Source organism: Hordeum vulgare, chromosome 6H (genome assembly GCF_904849725.1).
Source record: "Hordeum vulgare subsp. vulgare chromosome 6H, MorexV3_pseudomolecules_assembly, whole genome shotgun sequence".
NCBI lineage: Eukaryota > Viridiplantae > Streptophyta > Magnoliopsida > Poales > Poaceae > Hordeum > Hordeum vulgare.
Genome location: NC_058523.1, coordinates 402,359,889 through 402,380,230, shown reverse-complemented (window position 1 = coordinate 402,380,230; position 20,342 = coordinate 402,359,889). Strand labels below are relative to the sequence as shown.

General features: G+C 45.2%; 1 protein-coding gene and 1 long non-coding RNA gene across 11 annotated transcripts; one reads left to right on the top strand and one right to left on the bottom strand.

The window, feature by feature from the left end:
* Positions 1 to 5,133: 5,133 nt before the first annotated feature.
* LOC123406192 lies at positions 5,134 to 10,988 on the top strand. Of its 7 annotated transcripts, XR_006612031.1 has the most exons (7): positions 5,134 to 5,303; positions 5,866 to 5,942; positions 6,558 to 6,667; positions 6,837 to 6,970; positions 7,099 to 8,252; positions 10,457 to 10,563; positions 10,673 to 10,988. It is a non-coding gene; the product is annotated as an uncharacterized LOC123406192 (long non-coding RNA). The 7 variants fall into 7 exon arrangements; XR_006612036.1 differs by lacking the exon at positions 6,837 to 6,970 and having other exon boundaries at positions 5,866 to 5,909; XR_006612032.1 differs by lacking the exon at positions 6,837 to 6,970 and having other exon boundaries at positions 7,102 to 8,252.
* Positions 10,989 to 11,864: 876 nt separating this feature from the next.
* LOC123406190 lies at positions 11,865 to 14,005 on the bottom strand. Of its 4 annotated transcripts, none has more exons than XM_045099662.1 (5): positions 13,875 to 14,005; positions 13,573 to 13,717; positions 13,323 to 13,361; positions 12,415 to 12,524; positions 11,865 to 12,303 (listed from the first exon to the last, which is right to left on the bottom strand). In XM_045099662.1, the coding sequence occupies exons 2-5, from the start codon at positions 13,705 to 13,707 to the stop codon at positions 12,189 to 12,191; spliced, it is 399 nt and encodes a 132-aa protein (XP_044955597.1). In that variant the 5' UTR covers positions 13,708 to 13,717; positions 13,875 to 14,005; the 3' UTR covers positions 11,865 to 12,188. The 4 variants fall into 4 exon arrangements, with proteins under 4 accessions (XP_044955597.1, XP_044955598.1, XP_044955599.1 ...); XM_045099663.1 differs by having other exon boundaries at positions 12,415 to 12,521; XM_045099664.1 differs by lacking the exon at positions 13,323 to 13,361 and having other exon boundaries at positions 13,875 to 14,003.
* Positions 14,006 to 20,342: the final 6,337 nt, after the last annotated feature.

The window sequence follows — 20,342 nt, the reverse complement described above, 5'->3', positions numbered from 1 at the left end:
CATTGTTGGATGATCATCAATGGAGAAGAGAAGTTCAAAGCAAAATACGCTGTCATCAAGGCGCGTGAAGGGAAGGAAGCCGTTGAAGAGCATGATGAGCAGAAGAAGTCGCGGCCGCGTGAGAAGACCAAATCCAAGAAAAAGGACAAGTGTGAGGCGGCGTGATCATCAATAGAGACTCAAGAGAGGAGAACCGTCAGCAAGACCTGTGGCCGCGGGACATTTTAGCATTAAAAAATATTTGTGTGTGGACGAAAAATGGGTCGCTCCGTTGGACGCGCAGCCCGGTCCATTTCTCTTATAAAATAAGTTGGGCTCGTAGTCATGACAAAGCCATCCACGTCGCTCCTATAGCACTATGAATAGTGCTTGCCATCGGCCTGCCACTGCCTGTAAATTCCATGCCCCATCGGGGGCATTTTCGTCATTTCATGCTTAGGCGTATAAAAGCCAGTCCCCCAACTTACAGCCCCCAGCCCCCTCCGTCCTCCCTCCACCCCTCGTCTGCCGCCACACTCCCTCCCTTCTCCTCCCATCCCCTCCCTTCTCATCCTTCTCCCCCTGCATCTCCTTCCAGTCCACCCTTCCTCCTCTCCTCCCATCGGCCTCTCCGACCCGGGGGACCCCGGCCCAGATCCGCTCGCCTACGCACGGACTTTGTTCTTTGCCTCGTCGCCGTGGCCACCTTGAGCTCGAGCTGAGGAGCGGCTCGGGAGGACGAGGGGGGCAGCAGCCAGGCGTGCCTCGTCCGTGTCGCATGGTGGCCCAGATGCGTGCGCCCTGCGCTCTGCCTCGACGAGCGCGGCCTCGACCCGGACTCGGCAGGAGGAGCTCGAGTCGAGGAGCGCGGCCTCGATCCGGCTCCTCGGCTCGAGCTCCTCCTGCCGAGGCCGAATTGTAGCTTGCCACCGTCAGTTAGTGTGTTACTAATCCATTGATCCTTTGTTACATTCCAAGGGTCAGGGTACCGACGCCCAAATAAATTCAGGCCAGTCCTCAACGTGAAGAAGCTAAGGGAGGTGGAGCCCGACCCCGATGACAGCCAAAATCAGTCCGCTACTCGTCTCTCTCCCTCACCTACTCTTCAGATGGCCAACAACACTTCGCGAGCAACGACTGCTGTCCATTTAAGAGCAAGTATGTTTTCTTGCTGAATCATCGTTTGAATTATAGTTACTTCTCTGTTTCCATCAATAACTACATATATGTTCTTCTACTTTTTATACTGTCAAACTCTTATCTTTTGACATGGTTCCTCCTCCCTTCCTTTCTTCCTTCCTTGCAACGATTTAATTTTCACCTAGCTCGCTAGATTGGTTTGGTTTGGGGGTGCTCTGATCTGATCCCTTGGAGATGGATTCACTTGACATGGATGGAAACGAATGCCCTTTATTTTGTGTTATATTTGTGTCGAATATTATGTACACAAGGGGTTACGTGGACTTGGAGTTGTAATCGGTGTGGATAGGTATGAGTCGTGTAGGAGTCGGACACGTTGTATCCTAGGCCTCTTATATATCGAGGGGCACCACACGTTGTAACCCATGACGATCGGATAGCAATAGGTACGCGGGGAAGCCGGCGACTTGTGCCGGCGCCCGGGCGGCCGGTGTTGCGGTATCTTGGGGAGGAGCGCCCATAGTCATGCCTCGGGGATGTAGCCATATCGGTGAACCTCGTTAACAAATATCGTGCCTCGGTGTGTCGTCTATGATCTTGCATTAGCGTTTTATTCTAACAAGTGGTATCATGAGCAAGGTTGCGAGAAGGCTATGCGGAAGCTCATCTGGAGGTACGAGGATCATGCTTGACGGGTGCCAGGGAACGTCCGATTGGCGCAAGGTGGAGCATGGCGGCGATCGCGGATGCGGTCGGTGGTGTCGGACACTTCGGGCAGGAGGCCTGGACCGTTCGATGAGCTGCGGTCGGTAAGGATCGGCTAGACGTGACGATCGGACCGGCGTAGTGGCTGTTGAAGACGTTGCAGAGGCGACGGATTCGGCTCGCGATCAGACCGGCGACCAGACGTGGGGACGGCCGGATAGATTGGAGTGTGAGAGCATCAAGATGATGCGCTCGGTGTTGTACAAAGGCGGCGGCGCGGCACTGCGGACGGATTGTGTCGGCAACGCGGGTGGCCAGGGTACGACACGGTTCGTGCACGGATGTTGCGCGAGGTGACGACTGTTGCAGCAGAGTTGACGTACGGCGAGTACGTGTGACATGGCTGAACAGATCGCTGACGAGAATCAAGAAATAGGGACCAGGAAGGCGAGCAGTCGTCGAGATTAGCGGCTAGTTTCCTGAGATGCACGGATCGATAGAAGGAAGGTCAAGGACTTCGTACGCGAGGCGGACGCTGGGAGGCGTGTGGCAATCGGTCTCGGCAGCGCGACGCGCAAGGCAAAGGAAGCTCACGTTGGTTTGGTCTCTACGTGCGGCAGGCTATCTACGCCGGGCTGGGTGGCGTGCGGCAGCAGGTTTCATTGGATAAGCTGCAGTGCACAACGAAAGGATAAAATCATGCTGAGGCAGGAGCCCGAAGGATTAGCATGCAGGGATCCTTTTTTACACGAAGGTGAACGTGCATGGTCTAGGGGATGTCTGCTGGTTATGAGTCCGTGCATGCAGGGATCCTTTTACACGAAGAGACGTGTGCATGCATGAGTCCGTGCCAACTTGGTTTGGCAAGACCTGTCATGTCGTGACCGATTTGGATTGTTTTTCGTGTACGAGAGGAAAAGGCCTTTGGTGATCCGGTGGTAATAAAAGGACTGGGACGACGGGGCAACAATCGCACGCCAGAAAAAGTCTGTAGATTTGGAAAAGGTGAAGCAGTTGATTTCGTAGCGAGGCTTCACTCTGAAGGGCGGACAAGGAGTTTGTGCGGGTCAGTTTTCTTGGTAGATCGTGGAGTACGGCGTGGCTTCAGACGAGGAATTTGGGATCGGAGATCTTCTTCGTGAGGAAGTCGCAGAGGCAAGCAAGGGCGGTCAGACCGGCGCCAACAGGTCGGTTAGATCGCGGCTCGGCATGGCGCCGGGGTTCACCAGATTTGAGGTGGAGAAATTCGATGGCACGGGTAACTTCGGTCTATGGCAGACAAGAGTCAAGGATCTTCTGGCGCAGCAGGGAATCTTGAAGGGTTTGCAGGAGACGAAGCCGGCCAAGGTTGACGACGACACGTGGGAGGATATGCAAGTGCGGGCAGCCACCAACATACGGTTGTGCCTTGCAGACCAGGTCATGTATCATGTCATGGATGAAGATTCTCCTAAGGGAATTTGGGACAAGTTGGCAAGTCGTTATATGTCCAAGTCAGCGACCAATAAGCTGTATTTGAAGCAAAAATTCTATGGGCTGAAGATGCAGGAGGGGTCGGATCTTGTGGAGCATGTGAACGCCTTTAATCAGTTGGTCACGGATCTAGCACGGCTGGATGTGAAGATTGAGGACGAGGACAAGGCACTACTTCTTCTTGTTTCGTTGCCACCGTCCTATGAGCATTTGGTCATTACGTTGACACATGGAAAGACAACCGTCAATAATGAGGAAATCACGGCAGCATTGCTTGGACATGAGTTGAGGAAGCAAAAGAATGCTACTGAAAGGGATAGTACTCAAGGTTTGGGGTTGGCGGTTAAAGGTAATCATCTCAGAAAGGGACAAGAGGCGGAGAAGAAAAAGAAGAAAAAGGTGCAGTGCTACAAGTGCAAGGAATGGGGACATATAAAGAGGGAATGCCCAGAACTGAAGGGTGAGGCTAGTGCTAACCTGTCTACTAATGGTGGTGACTCAGACAGCAGTAGTGATGCTCTCGTAGTATCAGACAGACGGTCAACTAAAACTGAAGCGTGGATGTTGGATTCAGCTTGCTCTATTCATGCGACGCCCAACAGGGAGTGGTTCTCTTCGTACAAGTCTGGTGAGTTTGGTTTCGCCTATGTGGGCGATAACACTGGTTATCGTGTTGCTGGAATAGGTGACATCAAAATCAAGATGTTTGACGGAGTTGAGCGGATGCTTCGGGGAGTCAGGTATGTGCCAGGGCTAAGGAGGAATCTAATTTCGCTTGGTGTTCTTCATGATGGTGGTATGGAATTCCGTTGTGATCGGGATAAGAAGACCATGGAAATCATAGAAGATGGGATGACCGTGATGATAGGAGAGAGGACGGCTTCGCATCTTTACAAGTTGCAAGGGAGCACTATTGCAGGTGGAGTCATGAAGAGTGGAGCTGCAGGAGTAGCGGTGGAGTCTCAGGGTGGCGGCGGGTTAGACCCGTCGGGTAGCTCTAAGTAAGCTACAAAGAAGACAACTCAAGTCCGGAGTACATGGAGGCTCGATGCATGGACGACTTTTAGGTGGTGGAGAATATTCGCCAAGGTGGAGTTTGTTATATTTGTGTCGAATATTATGTACGCAAGGGGTTACGTGGACTTGGAGTTGTAATCGGTGTGGATAGGTATGAGTCGTGTAGGAGTCGGACACGTTGTATCCTAGGCCTCTTATATATCGAGGGGCACCACACGTTGTAACCCATGACGATCGGATAGCAATAGGTACGCGGGGAAGCCGGCGACTTGTGCCGGCGCCCGGGCGGCCGGTGTTGCGGTATCTTGGGGAGGAGCGCCCATAGTCATGCCTCGGGGATGTAGCCATATCGGTGAACCTCGTTAACAAATATCGTGCCTCGGTGTGTCGTCTATGATCTTGCATTAGCGTTTTATTCTAACATTTTGTTTCCGTTATATTGTGTTTTTGTGCCATGGGTGACATTGGCTATCCTCTGTGTGAACATTTAACTTACTTTTGCAACTAACTATGATTTTACATTTATACATTTAGCTTACAATAATATAATAGCTGGTCCATTTCATTCTGAAGTTAATCTGCTACATCGCCTCAAATTTGCAGCAATGCTATTGTTCCTTTGGAAATGCTATTGGATCTTATAAAGATATTTGGATCTGTTATTCATTCAAAGACTGTGAGCTAGCTCGCTCTTTGGAGTAAATCTTTAAGACGGACAAAGGTATCCTCCCCAAATTTACTCGGGGAAGGGAGCTCGGTGTTGTTAAGAGAGATGTTGTCAAAACTTGTGTTGTTACAAGCCTACCATGGGGGGGGGGGGGGGTGGGGGGGTCCAGGGTGAGACCTTCAAGATGGATTTGATGTTACTGTTATTCAGTTTGCGGGTAGAGGATGTGATTCCAGCAATACAGAGACGACGCCGATGACAAGTGAGATGCATGTGAAGCAATATTAGGAGCTGCTCACATGATCACTGGAAGCATATAAAGGTATCCACAAGGATGGTTGCTTTCTTATCGACTCAGAACTGTCTTTTCATTTGTTAGAAAACATAATGTACCTTTTGTGATCGAAGCTGTATGCAATGATCCATTATGTATTTATTTTTAAACCGCAACCCATAATTGTTTGATGTCGTGAAATGTCTATGTTTTTTTTGTTTACATTCTTAAGTTAGCCTCCATACTATATGCGTTGTCATGGTAGCTTTGGTAGGTTATAATGTGCAGATCAATAATTCCGGTTCAGTTTGAGCTTTCCATGTGATTTTTACTCGAATTTTAGGATCACAACTTATAACTTGACTTAAAGTAGCAGTATAGTGTCAATGTGTCATCTGAAGCTAATAAGATGTTGTTTACTGAAGAACATCCCCTTGCTACTTGAACGGTACGTGAAACTAAAACCCTAAATAGATTAAACAAGTTATACTTGACTATGATTGCATTCAGTAGACCAAGTGCGTAATCTTCTATATTTCAAGTCCAAGCTTTCAATGCATTTTTATATCTTTTCTTTTTCATGTTTTAGTGATCATCTCCACATCTGCAGGACTGAATTATGCCATTGTTGATGGTGCACGGGTCTGTTGCATGGTAACGTCAATGCAAAGCAGTTCTCCACACCAGGTTAAAAATATGCAATAATCTAATGGAATCAGGACGGTGGTTCTGCAGGTAGAATGTAGCTATATATATATATATATATATATATATATATATAGGAAAAATACATCCTACTATCCAGGGGTAGTTACCCCACTTGTTCAATATACTACCATGCGGGAGTATATATACTAATTTATCATTTTAATTATGTTCATATACTATATACAAGATTTTTCAAAGTGAGTTACATGAAAAAATTACAAGTTGACCCATAGTTATTATTATATTTGTGAAATACATATATATTTGTATGTAAAAAAAGAGCATACACAAAATATGATACATACTACCAAAAAAACAGTATATATACTACCTAAACATGATTATATAATACATACTACGCATACATACTCTTCAATTTGATACATACTCCATACAACATACAAAACGCAAGTGGTGGTAACTACCACCGGTGGTAGATAAAATATATATGTATGTATGTATATACATATATATATGTATGTATATATATATATATGTATGTATGTATATATATATGTATGTATATGTGTGTGTTCTGAGGGATCATTGACACTTATTTATCTTACAAGTTCTTTTTTCTTAAATTAAACTCAGCACTCAGGAGCAAAGATTTGAGAGGCAGGGATGGATTGCTCAAGTGGAAACAAAGCAAGAATCAGAAGGAGCTCAATATTTTTCTACTACATTACTAATAGCTTTGTGAGGTAATTAAGCTAGCTATACGCGTGTTTGTTCTCTGCTATACCGAGGTCACTATTCTAATTCAGAAAATAGAAACATGGAGTGTGATTTAAGAGTCTAATAGTAGTTAGCATGAATAGACTGTCTATTGTACATACTAACTAGCAACAAAGTTTAATTCTTCCCATGTAGCGGTCCTCAATGGAGACTCGACCAGCTCGGACTTTACGTACTTCCTGCTTCATTTCTCCTTTGATTTTGGGAACGCACAAATGCATGAGATAAGTGTCAAAATTAGTACTCAATGACACTTATTTTAGGAAAGAGTGAGTATTTATAAATAGGTATCCAGTTAGAATCTATCTGACTTTGGGTTTTTACATTTCGTTCAAGGTCTTCAACCCTCATCCTTCATTTGAAAATGTTGTGATTTATTTAAGTTCGGATTTTGCAGCAGCGAGGGTCACAACTAACGGTGGAGATCGAGCTAATGATCTCACAAAAACTTCTATGGGTTCATCAAAGATGAAGGAGGTTAGTTTTTACCTGAGCGGCAACACCGGCCGCCATGGTCTTGCTGGAGCCTACCTAGCCGTGGTAAGTCACCAGCTTCAGGTAGTGTAGGCACAGCCAGAAAAAACGCCATGGGGTGCAGCCTTGCAAGGGCGCATCAGGCTGGGCCTCCTCTATTTCCGATGAGTTCATCCTATTTTCTTTCTCCTTCACTAGCATTCTTTTTTATGTAATTATTTCATTTATCCATGACATCGACCATCCTATGTTTCAGTTATGAAGTAATGAACAAATGTGTCGTGCAATGCCTGTAGGAAAGAGTTTAAATTAGTTGTTCCAGTCTTTGCCTATACCTTTATGGACAGTAGGCTTAACTCTTTTGAACTATAAGTTCTTTGATGCTAGGTACAAAGTTTATGATTAACTGAAATCAGATAACACAGAGTATCAAATTCAGTTTCACTTATTGGAGTTGTTGTTCTATGTTTGCTGCATTGCATTCTTATCAAGTCGTTCTTATCTAACCGATTTTGTAGGTCCATACTGTTTCTTATATGCACTTTTTCCCATGTATTTAGTTGAGAGAAATATTCTTGGGAGAACAGAGATGTGAAAACCCACCAGATTAGTTTATGGTGCAACAATTATTTCTTGATTTGTTGAGATAAGCGAGGCTCTTCATGTATGCTTTGTTATTAAACAAAATTGTAGTTCTTCTGATACATAGATTGTTGGCATTAAAAATCATAGCCTCAATTACTTTTGAAGCATAATAGTGCCTTATGATTTTTTTATCTGTCCACTTTCAAAATACTTATTTCCTATGTCGACACTATTAATCAGTTCTTTGGTTCATATCTTCTCTAACATGTTCATGCTCCTTCCCATACACGCTACATAATCTCAAAGAGTTTCTAAACCCATTTGTGGAACACATGGTCATCAAAATCACATGTGGATGTGTTCAGATGCAAGTTCGGGCTAATTGGACTAACTTTGTCTAGGCGGCAAGGTTTAATCAAGTGACATGTGTGTCTTTGTTTTTGAAGGCAAAGATGGCACACTGTGAGCCAGTGTGCATAACCTTTCATAAAGGTCAGTTAATAAACGCTTTCCTATTTTCATGTTGTCTTCTGCATACATTATATAAATTCATTGCTGACACTAAACAGTCTTAAATAGATCCAACTATCAATGTACATAAACCAGAAGACAATAGGACAAGCATATCCATATGATATAGCTAGCTATGTAGTTTGCTTTATAAAGGCAGTGTAAATGAGCTGTCGCAAACTACATTCGTAGCTTTCTTTCGATGTAAGTTGTTGTTTTTCTTCTATCGAGCTGCCCATTCTATTACCAGGCAGGATATGCCTGAGACAATTATGTATAAAGATGCTATCTAAGTCTTGCATGGTATGCCTGAACCATGATGTTATCATGATGGATAAATAAATATGCCATCTAAGTATCTCCTCCATACTATTTAAATAAGCTACATATGTCTGATTATGTATAAAGATGCCATATAAATACCAGCTTTCATAAGGTCCAATGTTTGGTTTGCTTTGGCTACTTGCGCGAGTGGTGCAATGGGCCTTCGATGACAACCCATCGAACACACCTACCATAAAGAGTTGCTTGGACGATCTGGTCATTTTTCATATCGATGAAAATGCAGCGATGGCTATCTAATGTCGACAACTACATGTTTTGGTCATACATAGCAGGAGAAGATTAAAAAAACATAGGTTGGAAGATGAGAGCTATCTATATGATATATGGCTACCAATATAGCTTGTTTTGCTTACCATGAACTGATTTCATGGCTTTTTCTTGGGTCTTTGTATCATCACTAAGCATCTATGTACCAGCAATAGGTACTTATTTTTATATGTTTCAATATGTGCTCGAATAATATTAATGTACACTCTTTCAATACATGGCTTGCTCTTGGCCTTTGCGCCATGGCGCAACGGATCATCTAGTTTACAAAAAAACGAACGAGCCAAACCAAATGGACAAAACATGGACAATGTACGTTTCCATTTGAATCACGCGGTTGGAGTTGCTCTAAAGCAGCCTCCTTTCTGCCTAAATACATGATGCGGTGCAACGATACAAGGAGATAACACGCTAGGATACAAAGGAATTTCGAATACCCATAGCACACCAATTTCCACTTGGCCACGATAAAGGCCTACCTAATGCTTGGCTGTCATTGGCATTTTTCACCGCTAGCGTCTATATATTTGAAGTAGTACCTCATAATGGGTCGTACAATACTTAGGCAAACATGTAAAAGTTTAATTTTTGAAAAAATTAATACATCTTACATTTTGAAATAGATGGAGTAGGTAATAGGAATGTGAAGAGGTTGGGCATGAGAGGGTGGGTGCATGTAGTTGTATGCGCATGATATAAAGGGGCTATGTGTTCTATTCTCGTCTGATCTACTTGTTACATGTTACTGTTATTATTAGCTACTTCCTTCGTTCCTTTATACTTCCTCTGTAAAGAAATATAAGAGTGTTTAAATCACTATTTTAGTGATGTAAACGCTTTTATTCTTGTTTACGGAGGAAGTATAAGAGAGATGTATTTGTTTTCTATATAAATTTTCACAATGTAAGCTGTGTTTATTTGGAAAGTCATTGAGAGGTGGGACAGTTTGGGAGGGTTTGGGGAAATACCTTTGGGGGGAACCAGAAATGAAAGGAAAAAGGTCTAAACGGTAGAGGGAAGGAAAGACGTAAATAAGGTTTAACAAATAGACGACGCAACCTTAGATTTATTTTAAGTAAGAAAGAAGAGAGATAAGGGAATGGACGTTTGGCTCCCGAGCACCATGAAGGCCTTCAAATTTAAAATTCAAATTTCATGAAAATTCATATTTTTACGTTTCAAAAAATTCTAAAAAAATACATAAATATGTGAGGATGTAACACACATGTGTGTAAATTTTCAGGGCAAAATAAGTTAAAATGAGGGTTGTGCAAAAAATACAAATCTAAAGATTTTTAACACATGATACTATTCATCCTCTAGGGTCATGAATTTGTCTTTTTTTATACAGATTGCATTTCAACGTTTTTCATCCTGAAATTTTACACACATATACATAACATCCTTGTTTACTAGCATAATTGTTTTTCAGATTTTTTTAAAAACCGAAAAAATTGAATTTTGAATTATTTTCAAAAAAGGCCTCCATGGTGCTCGGGAGCCAAAAGCAATTTCCGGAGAGATAATGCCTTCAGTTCTTCTTGGCAATATAATAGATCCCTTTACTCTTACAGACAATAGACAAAGCACATTCTCTCGGTCCGAAGGAAGTTGTGAACGTGCATCATTCTTAGCCTGGAAGTAAAAGTGACGACTCTCCATGACGACTCTACACCGTGTCGTAAGTTTAGTAGACCCTCACCAACTACTTGATTTATTTTTTCACTTCCAGCATTACTAGTAGAATGGTAAAATAAAATCCTTGGGACTTATATTTTCTTGTGAGACAGAAGCTCGTGAGATTTATGATCCCGTGACTACAATTCTAAAGGCGGTTCTCCATGCGGTTCGAGGATGGATATACAACTGGGTCGCGTGAGTTGTGTACAGAGGGTGGACTTGCAACTTGTACGTGCGAGTAGAGTATCGATGATGGGCATTCCAGTTGCATATTGATGGATAGACATGCAAATTATCATGTAATTGTGTGTAAGGGTGGACATGTAGCTGGAGAAGGGGGCATCTTAGGTATTTGTTTCCATATGATGGGAAAACGAAACAAGTGAAACAAAAAAAGATTGTGGGTTCAAAACAAGAATTTAAAAAGGAGTATGAATTCAAAAAGTTCACAAATTTGGAATGAAAAATGCGTATTTGAGAAAAGTTCACGAATTTGAAAAAGTAAAACAAAACAAGGAAAGAAGAAAAAACATGAAAATGATCAAACTAAAACAGAAGTTACATGAAGACACTGATGGAACCTATTTTTCTTGTCAAAGGAAAACCCCGATGCAAAATGCAGCTAAATTACAGAGAAGTTGCCTCATTTTAGTACTAAATTTGCCTTTTTCTTCTTTGTCTTCAGTAGGTGTATCAAGCTACACACAGGCCTGCATCTTTTTTTTCTACTTGTAGTTGCTTCATCCATACAATAGAGCTGCCTAAAATCACAGGACTGGTTGCACATCTTTTAAAACATCTTTTACATGTTGTAGCCCAGTTTTGTGTTGTGTTCTCTCACCTTTTGTGGATCATATATTTGCAAAATGAGCAACCAAAACCCATTACACTCTGTTTGGATGTTTGCACTGGGAGCCTTGACATTGCATTGGGTTGCATAATCAATATCACATTATATTGGTATTTAGATTGAATGCCAAAATTTCCGTTTGGATGTTTAGGTATTCAGAACACATACTTGACATTAAGGCTGAACGTCAAATGTTGTTTGGGTGGTCAATGTGAGGCATTGAGATGTATGAGACTTTGCCAGGAGATCGAGCAAAGAGGAGGTCGGATGTTGGACCTCTACAAAGAGTGGAAGGAGGCTGTCTATAAGGGAGATGTTCACGAATTTGTAAAAGTAAAACAAAACAAGGAAAGAAGAATGTTATTATATTATGGGACAGAGGGAGTAAATATGAACCAGCCTGACGTGATGCCTAAGCGACACAAAAAGGGGCCGATGGATCACAGACTTAGTTTCAAAGTGAACACTTCTAAGTCGATTGCAATCGCTTTGATCCGGACACACTGAAGCCCCCAACAATGCACGTCAGTGACCTTACAAGCTATGCAAGCATGTTCACTTCAAGATACAGTTTCATGCATAATGTACACATAGATAGATAGAGGTATAATAACATGATACCATGTCACACGATATCACAACGGACGTTAGCATAGTGAGCTAGGTAGCCAAAGTGCAGGGGTCATGATAATTAAACATAAAACAAGCTGGGCGGCCATCTTTGGTTCTCATTTCTCCATATTGTCTTCACTGGTTTTCCTTGGTAAGGGCCTGGGCTAGGCTTTTACTCCATTGCCAGAGAAAGCAGTAGCAGCTGCCATAACCACAATTGTCAGCTTGAAAGATCCATAGACCACAGCCTTGACCGCACGGTCGATAGATTTCATGCGCCTGAAAGGTAAGAGAGAGGTAGGACAAACGATGAGATTATATGCACCAAAACCTGTCAAACAAACAAACAGGAAAATAAGGAAGAAATTGAGCCTCTGATATTCTACATACTGCTGAAAGACACTTGGTTTCTCTTTTTTGGGGAGCTGGTCCAACTTCTTTAACGTCTCCTTGAACCCCGCCCAGATGTCTTCCTCTTCCTTCTGGATGTTGCAAGCCTGCTGGATTGATACACATGGATGATTGTCAGTGTGCTTACTTTGCATCATCAATCGTTAAGCAAGCGCTGACCAGGACTGTTAAATATGTAACTATAAGAAGAAGGATAGTGTGTTGTCTATCAGTTAAGCGAGGTTCGATATATGCATAATGCATGGTGCATGTGTATCAACTAGCTAGTCACGGAATCACACTTGCCGTATATATATGGATAAATGAAGTCACAGAACCATACTCCCTCCATCCCAATTTACTTGTCTTAGATTTGCCTATATACAGGCACATGTCTAGACGCGTTTTAGTGTTAGGTACATGCGTATCTAGACAAATCAGAAACAAATAATTTGGGACGGAGGTAATACTAGCTAAGGAGTGCATCAAGCAGAAGATATCAAAGCCGCAGCAGCATCCATCTGATGTGTAGCAACTGATTACAGTGTTTGCTAAAGGGACGAGCAAAAGGTCATCATGCTGGTATCAACCAGGAAAAATAAGGTTGCTTAAAGATATGATTTTCATGCAGTCCTGTTGCTAGTAAGTCAGGATGCACAACAGCTTCAGGTCAGATTAAACAAGTTGTAGTACGCACGGCGATGCTAAGTAAGTAATTTTGTTCTTGTTTCGGGTCCCTGTCTAGTCTAGTAGCTTAATACTCCCTCTGTACCTAAATACTTGTAGTTGGGGAGACACATGCAAGTTGCTGTTTCGATTGCACAGAATTTAATTATGGCAGGCTACATCCTTTGTTGTGGGCAGATAAATCATGACATAAGAGAAGTCAATTTTGGTTCACATACTACCTCGCTGTTGAGCTGGCGGGAGCGCATGAGGCTGCCTGGCTCGAGGAGGTGTCGCAGGAGAAGGCAGGCCAGCAGGGATAAGTAAAAAGTCATTCTCGGGTCAACCAGCAAAATAAGTAAGCAGCAGTAGGACAGGATGTACAGGTTCAGGTCAGGTTAAGTAATCTTGTTTTGTTTCTAGTAGTAGATGTTGATGTCGCGAGATACAAAAATCATAAGAATGAAAAGATGTCAATTTTGGTGAGGTTACCTCGCCGGAGACCTTGGTGGACAGGTGGCGGGAGCGCATGAGCCTGCTTGGGGCGAGCAGGCGTCCCTCCTCCGCCTGCGCTCGCTGGAGCAGGGCGCCACCGAGCCTCCTCGCCGCGCATCGAACCGCCGCCATCGTCGCCGGCCTGCCAACAATATATCGGTTGGGGATTAGGATGACAAGTCCGTCACGAATCGCCACCGCCGGCCGGCCCCGGCTCCCCCACCCCCCGCCCCCATAGACACACAAGATCGATCGGGTTGCAGTTGCATGGAGATTTCGGTAGGTTTTGGTGAGCGTACCTTGCGGATCCGAGCGTTCCTTTTTCCTCGCGCGGCTAGGGTTCCTCGTTCGCCTTCCTGTCGCCTCCGCCTCCGCCGAGAAGAAAGAAAGAAGGGGAAAGTGGGTGGGGCTGTGGTTTCTCGGGATGTCGGGAAGGTCCGGTGCGCCACCTTATAATCTTGCAAGCAGGCCCGGCCCAACTCGAGAGTTCTTCTTTTCTTGGAGAGTTCTTGTTCTTGTAGGTTTCGGCCCAACTCGATTGCGCTCCGTGGACTTTTTTTTCCTTTGGCACAACTACTCTATTTTGAAAAAACACCCATGGGCATCCCCATAAAAAAAAGGCACCGATCGCCATGATATTTATACCTAATAATAAAGCGGCTATTGCTTCCGTCGGAAAACCCATCGCGGTATTTTTATAAAAAAAGCCCCTGTAATTTTTGTTATTCAACCCGCACTTCATCATTTATCTGCAACGCAAAGTTAAGAAATTTGAACGGACTAGATTAACACAGCTAGTCGTAGAAAAAAAAGGATCGTACAAAAAAAGGAAACCTTGGCAAGGCAGCATATGATTCGTAATTATGCCCAAAGCACAAGTCCAATCGGACATGTAATTCGTAATTATGTCCAAAGCACAAGTCCAATCGAACATGTAATCGCAGCATGTCACGTGACACAATTGCACAAGGTCTATTTTTTCATATGAGCTTAATAAGATGGGTCACATATATGCACGGTGAAAATACAAAATTATGGTGCACGTTTTTTTAAGATCACAACTTTGGTGCACACTGGTATTTTTGAGGTCACAACTTCGGTGCAGAATACCAAACCGTAATGATACAATGATGCAGTTTTTTTAGAAAAATGGTGTAATGGTGTAAATAGCTGGCCTGTGCCCAGGCCGCCGCCACACCACTCGACGTCGCGGCCGACCTCAACCGCCACCGCTGCCGATCTCAACCCACCCGCCTCCGTGGCCGTACCTCTCCCCGCTCACTCCTTCCGTTACGGCGCTCGAGCACATCGCGTCGACCCTGATCCATCTTGGCCTGTGCCCACGCCGCTGCCACACCACTCGCCGCCGCGGTCGACCTCAACCACCACTGTTGTCGATCTCAACCCACCCGCCTTCGCGGACGTACCCCTGCCCGCTTGCTGCACCCGTTTCGGCGCTCGAGCACAGCTTCTGGATCAAATCAAGGCGACAACTACAGTGACTGGGGATGATGTGTCTGCTCGATGCAGAACGACGGCGGCGCGCGGATAAGGCGCGGCGGAGCGAAGTACTTGCAGGTGGAGGCGGGCCTTCATGGCTCACATGGGGAACTCCGAGGTTATGACGCGGCAACGGCGACTCCTTATGGCCAGATAGAGGCGCCTAACCCTTGCTCCCCTCATCTGGTGAGATCCCCTCCCCATGCCTTCAACCGTGTGCCAAACACCGACAAGAAATTTTGTTTTGTGGGGATTTGTTTGCTGATGAATGAATGTATTGAATGTAAGATTGTATTGTTGTGAAGACAGAGAATGGAACACCACCTTTAGTTTGTCATCTGATCCCACATTCGCTACCCCATGAGTGAAATAAGATAACAGTCCATTGATCAATTCACGTAGCCTCTTTGTTTTGCTTTGCTTGTCCCGCTCAATTTCTCATCATGGTGGAAATTAACAATGGACGGGTTGATTTCTCAACAAAATAGTATAGGACTGACTACATTAGTTAGTTAGCTTATTATTTTAATAAATCAAAATGATTATAAAAAGATTAAAAACATGTGGTATTTTTTTCCGTTGCAACGCACGGGCCCTTTTGCTAGTAACCTAAAATGCTATGTATCGCCTTCTGCGAGACCGAAGAAGCATCCGCTTCTAGTAATTCGTAGTGGGTCGCGTCCCATTAGCAAAAGATGTGCGCTAGCCTATCGGTTTTCAGAACATTTTTTGTGATGTTTCAGAAGCTTCCATCGGTTGGTGGTGTGGCGCCTCCATGCCGCTAGAAGTGCAGTTGCTAGTGTGGTGGCCTCCACATGCCACTAATACGAAAGTTACTAGAAAAGGACACTGAAAATAAAATGAGCCGCTCGAGGAGTCCATCGGAGCCCTAGCGGTCTTGGGAACCTTGTGTGACGTTTCATTCGGTTTTCTTGTTCCTTTTTCTACGTGTTTTTCTCTACTAGTGTATCCGTTTGCTTTCCGTTCCCTTTCTTCCTCGTTATTTTCTGTTTGTTTTTTCTTTTCATTTTTTAACTTTATTTTGGGTTATTTACTGTCCATGGCTAAGGTTTGTGGGTTTGCAAGATAGAGAACTACTTTGGCCATGCAGCGGGTTGATGCAAATAATAACATTTCAGGTAATGATGATGCTTCTAATTTTTGATAAAAGGACTTTAGTTTATACTATAACTAAGAAACTAGGGTTTGTTGATTCTAAAAGTAATAATCATGATATTCTTGTTCATACTGTTAGGAATGGGCAACTGTCATTACACGGGGGACAAGAGTCAGTACATATATATGTGGTAAAAGGCAAAAAATACCTTATACAATGAGGATACATAGTAAAGGGACTATACACATCTAAGAGCATCTCCAACAGGCGCCGAACGCGCCGCGCGCAAAAAACTGGTTTGCCACGCGCCCATCGCCTGGTTTGGCGCGGCGCGCAGCGCTGGCTCCAGCAGCCGCGCTAAAATGCAGCACGCGCGCGCCGCTCCAGCAGCGCGCAAAAATACAACGCGCGTGACTCGCCGAGCATTAACATATATGGCATTTTGGACACAAAATGAGTTTGAAACATTCATCAAAATGCAATGAACATGTGAAATTTAACACAAACAAGTGAAATTTAACACAAAATGAGTTTGAAACATTCAAATCAAAATGCAATGAACATGTGAAATTTAACACAAACAAGTTGATGAATAAAAGTTCATGCCCACAAGTTCATCCAACCAAGTTCAAAATGCAAACTAAAGTTCAAGACATAAATGAAAGACACATCAATCATCTTTCTCGTCTTCTTCCTCTTCTTCTGAAGACAATTCTTCCGCCTTCGAAGATGAACCTTCCTCCCTAACCTCATCACGCACCGCATCACGTGAAGCTCCGACGGTGTTGGCAAGATCTTCAACGGCATCTTCATGGGTATGTGTGTGAGGCACATCGAAAGACATTCCACCCATGGCTGGAGGTGCACCCATGCCTCCCATGAGAGAAGCAAAACTCATTCCTCCCATGGCGGCCATAGCGTCGGAGGGTGCTCCAAAGCCACCCATGCCTCCCCGCGCTAGGGTTTTCGGCGGCTGTGGCGGCGGGGGGGGGGGGGGGGGTCGCGGCTGTACAACGAGGTGAGCGGGGTGCCGGTGTGCGCGTCCATGGGTGGCAGGGCGCCGGCGCCGGCGCGCGCGGTGCGTAGGAGGAGGAGAGGAGAGAGTGCGGCGCGAGCGCTCGAGTGTGCCGCGTGCGGAAGCGGGCGCCCCAAATACACCGCGCGGGATAGTGTATCCGACCGCGCGCCCAACTTGTTATAGCGCGCGCGCGGTTTTTACGCGCCCGCTGGAGCCTCCTGCCGCGTTGCGTGCGCGCTAAAATAGCCTAATTTGCGGCGCGACGCTAGTTTAGCGCGGCTGTTGGAGATGCTCTAACACCCCTCTCTCTCAAACTCATGGTGGGTTAACAACACTGAGTTTGGAGAGAAAGAACCTATGTTGCGCTCGAGTGTGTGCCTTCGTGAAGAAGTCCGACAAATGTAACTCACAGAAAACATAGTGAAGAGCGAGAGTCTCATCCTGCACAGCAGCACACACAAAGTGGGCATCCACACCAATGTGCTTGGTGAGCTCATGCTTCACCGGGTCACACGCGATACTGAGAGCACCTGTGATGTCACACAGTAAGGGAGTCGATGTAGTAGCAGACACACCAAAGTCCTCAAGTAAACATCGTAACCAGATCACATCAGCCGTCAGCATAGCCATCGCACACAACTCAGTCTTGGTACTAGAGCGAGAAACTGCAGTCTGTTTCTTGGTCTTCCAGGCAATAAGAGAGCCACCAAGAAAAACACAATAAGCAGATAGCGAGCGGCGATCAGATGGATCACTAGCCCACGTAGCATCAGAGTAGGCCTGGAGCTCGAGTGAGCTGGAGTGGGGAAAGAAAAGGCGGTGAGAGATCGTGCAACAAAGATATCGTAGAACGCGAAGGAGGTCACTATAGTGGACAGAGGTGGGGGCTGCAACAAACTGACTGAGAATGTGGACAGGATAGGAGATGTCAGGGCGCGTAACAGCAAGATAGACAAGGCTCCCAACGAGGTGGCGATAGCGAGTGGGATTAGGAAGAGGATCACCATCAGAAGCACGAAGCTGAACGTTGAGCTCCATAGGAGTCACAATAGTGCGCTCATCGCCAAGAGTGGAGCGAGCAAGAAGATCCTGGATATTTTTTTCTGGGAGATGAAGAAGCCATCAGGGCTCGAAGAAATCTCAATCCCAAGAAAATAGCAAAGGGGAACAAGATCAAACATGAGGAACTGGTCGCGAAGGCGGGCCTTAACAAAGGCAATGTAGTCGGAGTCGTCACTAGTGATGATCATGTCATCAACATAGAGAAGGAGAAGAGTCCAACCACGAGAAGACATGTGAACAAAAAGCGCGGGGTAATGATCACTGGGAGAGAAGCCCACGGTAGTCACCACAGAGGCGAAACGCTCAAACCAGGCATGAGGGGCATGTTTGAGACCATAGAGGGAGCATCGAAGTCGGCAGACCATACCATCAGGAGCATGTTACCCCTGTGGTGGCTGCATATAAACCTCCTCATGCAACTCACCATTGAGAAAAGCGTTCTGGACATCAAGTTGAGACACAGACCAATGACCAACAGAAGTCACAACAAGGAGAGTGTGGATAGTGGTCATGTGGGCTACATGAGCGAAAGTCTCATCATAATCGCGGCCTTGCTCCTGCTGAAAACCACGAGCCACAAGACGAGCTTTGTAGCGCTCAAGAGAACGATCAGAGCGAGTCTTAATCTTATAGAACCACTTGCAGGTGATGGGACGAACACCGGAAGGAAGGTAAACTAGATCCCAGGTGCCATTGCGCTCAAGGGCAGCAAGCTCCTCGCCCATCGCAAGTTGCCATTCAGGCTGAGCTATGGCAGTCCGATAGGAAGTGGGCTCGGCCACAATGGAGAGACCATAACGGTCAGGAGGATAGCGATCAGGCGGGGGGCGAGACCGAGAACGAAGGTTATGAACCGGGGGAGGCGTGAAGGGAGGCGCTCCGAAAGTGGAGGGCGCGTCAGTAGGATCATCTTCACTACAAGGGCAGCGAGTGTAGTGGAGAGGAAAAGGAGAGACAGATGATGAGCGTGGGGAGGAGGATGGAGGCAAAGGAGATATGAATGATGAGGGTAGGGAGGAGGATGGAGGGGAAGGTGCTGTCGATGTTGGATCAGGAAGAGTGAGATGTGCCAGAGGAAGACGGGAGAGAGGAGGCACATACGAGGATGTATCGGGAAGAAGAAGAAAGGAAAGGTCGTCCATAGAAAAGCGCAAGCAGGAAGGGCGAGGGTAGTATGAACGAGACTCACCAAAAGTCACATCACGCGAAATGCGCAACCGACGACCAACAGGATCCCAACAACAATAGCCCTTGTGCACATCACTGTAGCCAAGAAAAACACACTCGACCGACTGAGCAGTCAGTTCGGTGCGTTCTCGCGGTGCAAGAAGGACGTAGCAAACACACCCAAACATACGGAGAGTTGAGTAGTCAGGAGAACGACCAGTGAGATACTCCATCGGAATGCCACCCTCCAAGGCAGTCGATGGCTGAATGTTGATGAGATAGGTGGATGCAGAAATGGCCTCAGCCCAAAAGTGGGGTGGAAGAGAAGTGGTGTTCATTAGCGCACGAGCCGTCTCAAGTAGATGACGATGCTTGCATTCCGCAACGCCATTCTCAGCATGGGCAACAGGACATGAGAATTGAGCAAGAGTACCTTGTTCCCTGAGAAAGGCATGCAACATCTGGAGATATACTCTCGAGCTAAGTTAGCACAAAAAGCACGAATAGGCGTGGAAAACTGGGTGTGAACTGATACGTCTCCAACGTATCTATAATTTTTGATTGTTCCATGCTATTATATTATCTGTTTTGGATGTTTTAGATGCATTAATATGTTGTTTTATATTATTTTTGGGACTAACCTATTAATCTAGAGCCTAGTGCCAGTTTTTGTTTTTTTCATGTTTTTGAGTATTGCACATAAGGAATATTAAACGGAGTCCAAACGGAATAAAATCTCCGGAATGATTTTTCTGGGGCCAAAAGAAACCCAGAAGACTTGGAGTAGGGGCAGGGCACTTACCGAGAGGCCACAAGCCTGCAGGGCATGCCCTAGGGGGGCGCCCCTGGCTTGTGGGTCTCCTGTAGGCCTCCTAACCATATTCTTAGGCCTATAAATTCTCA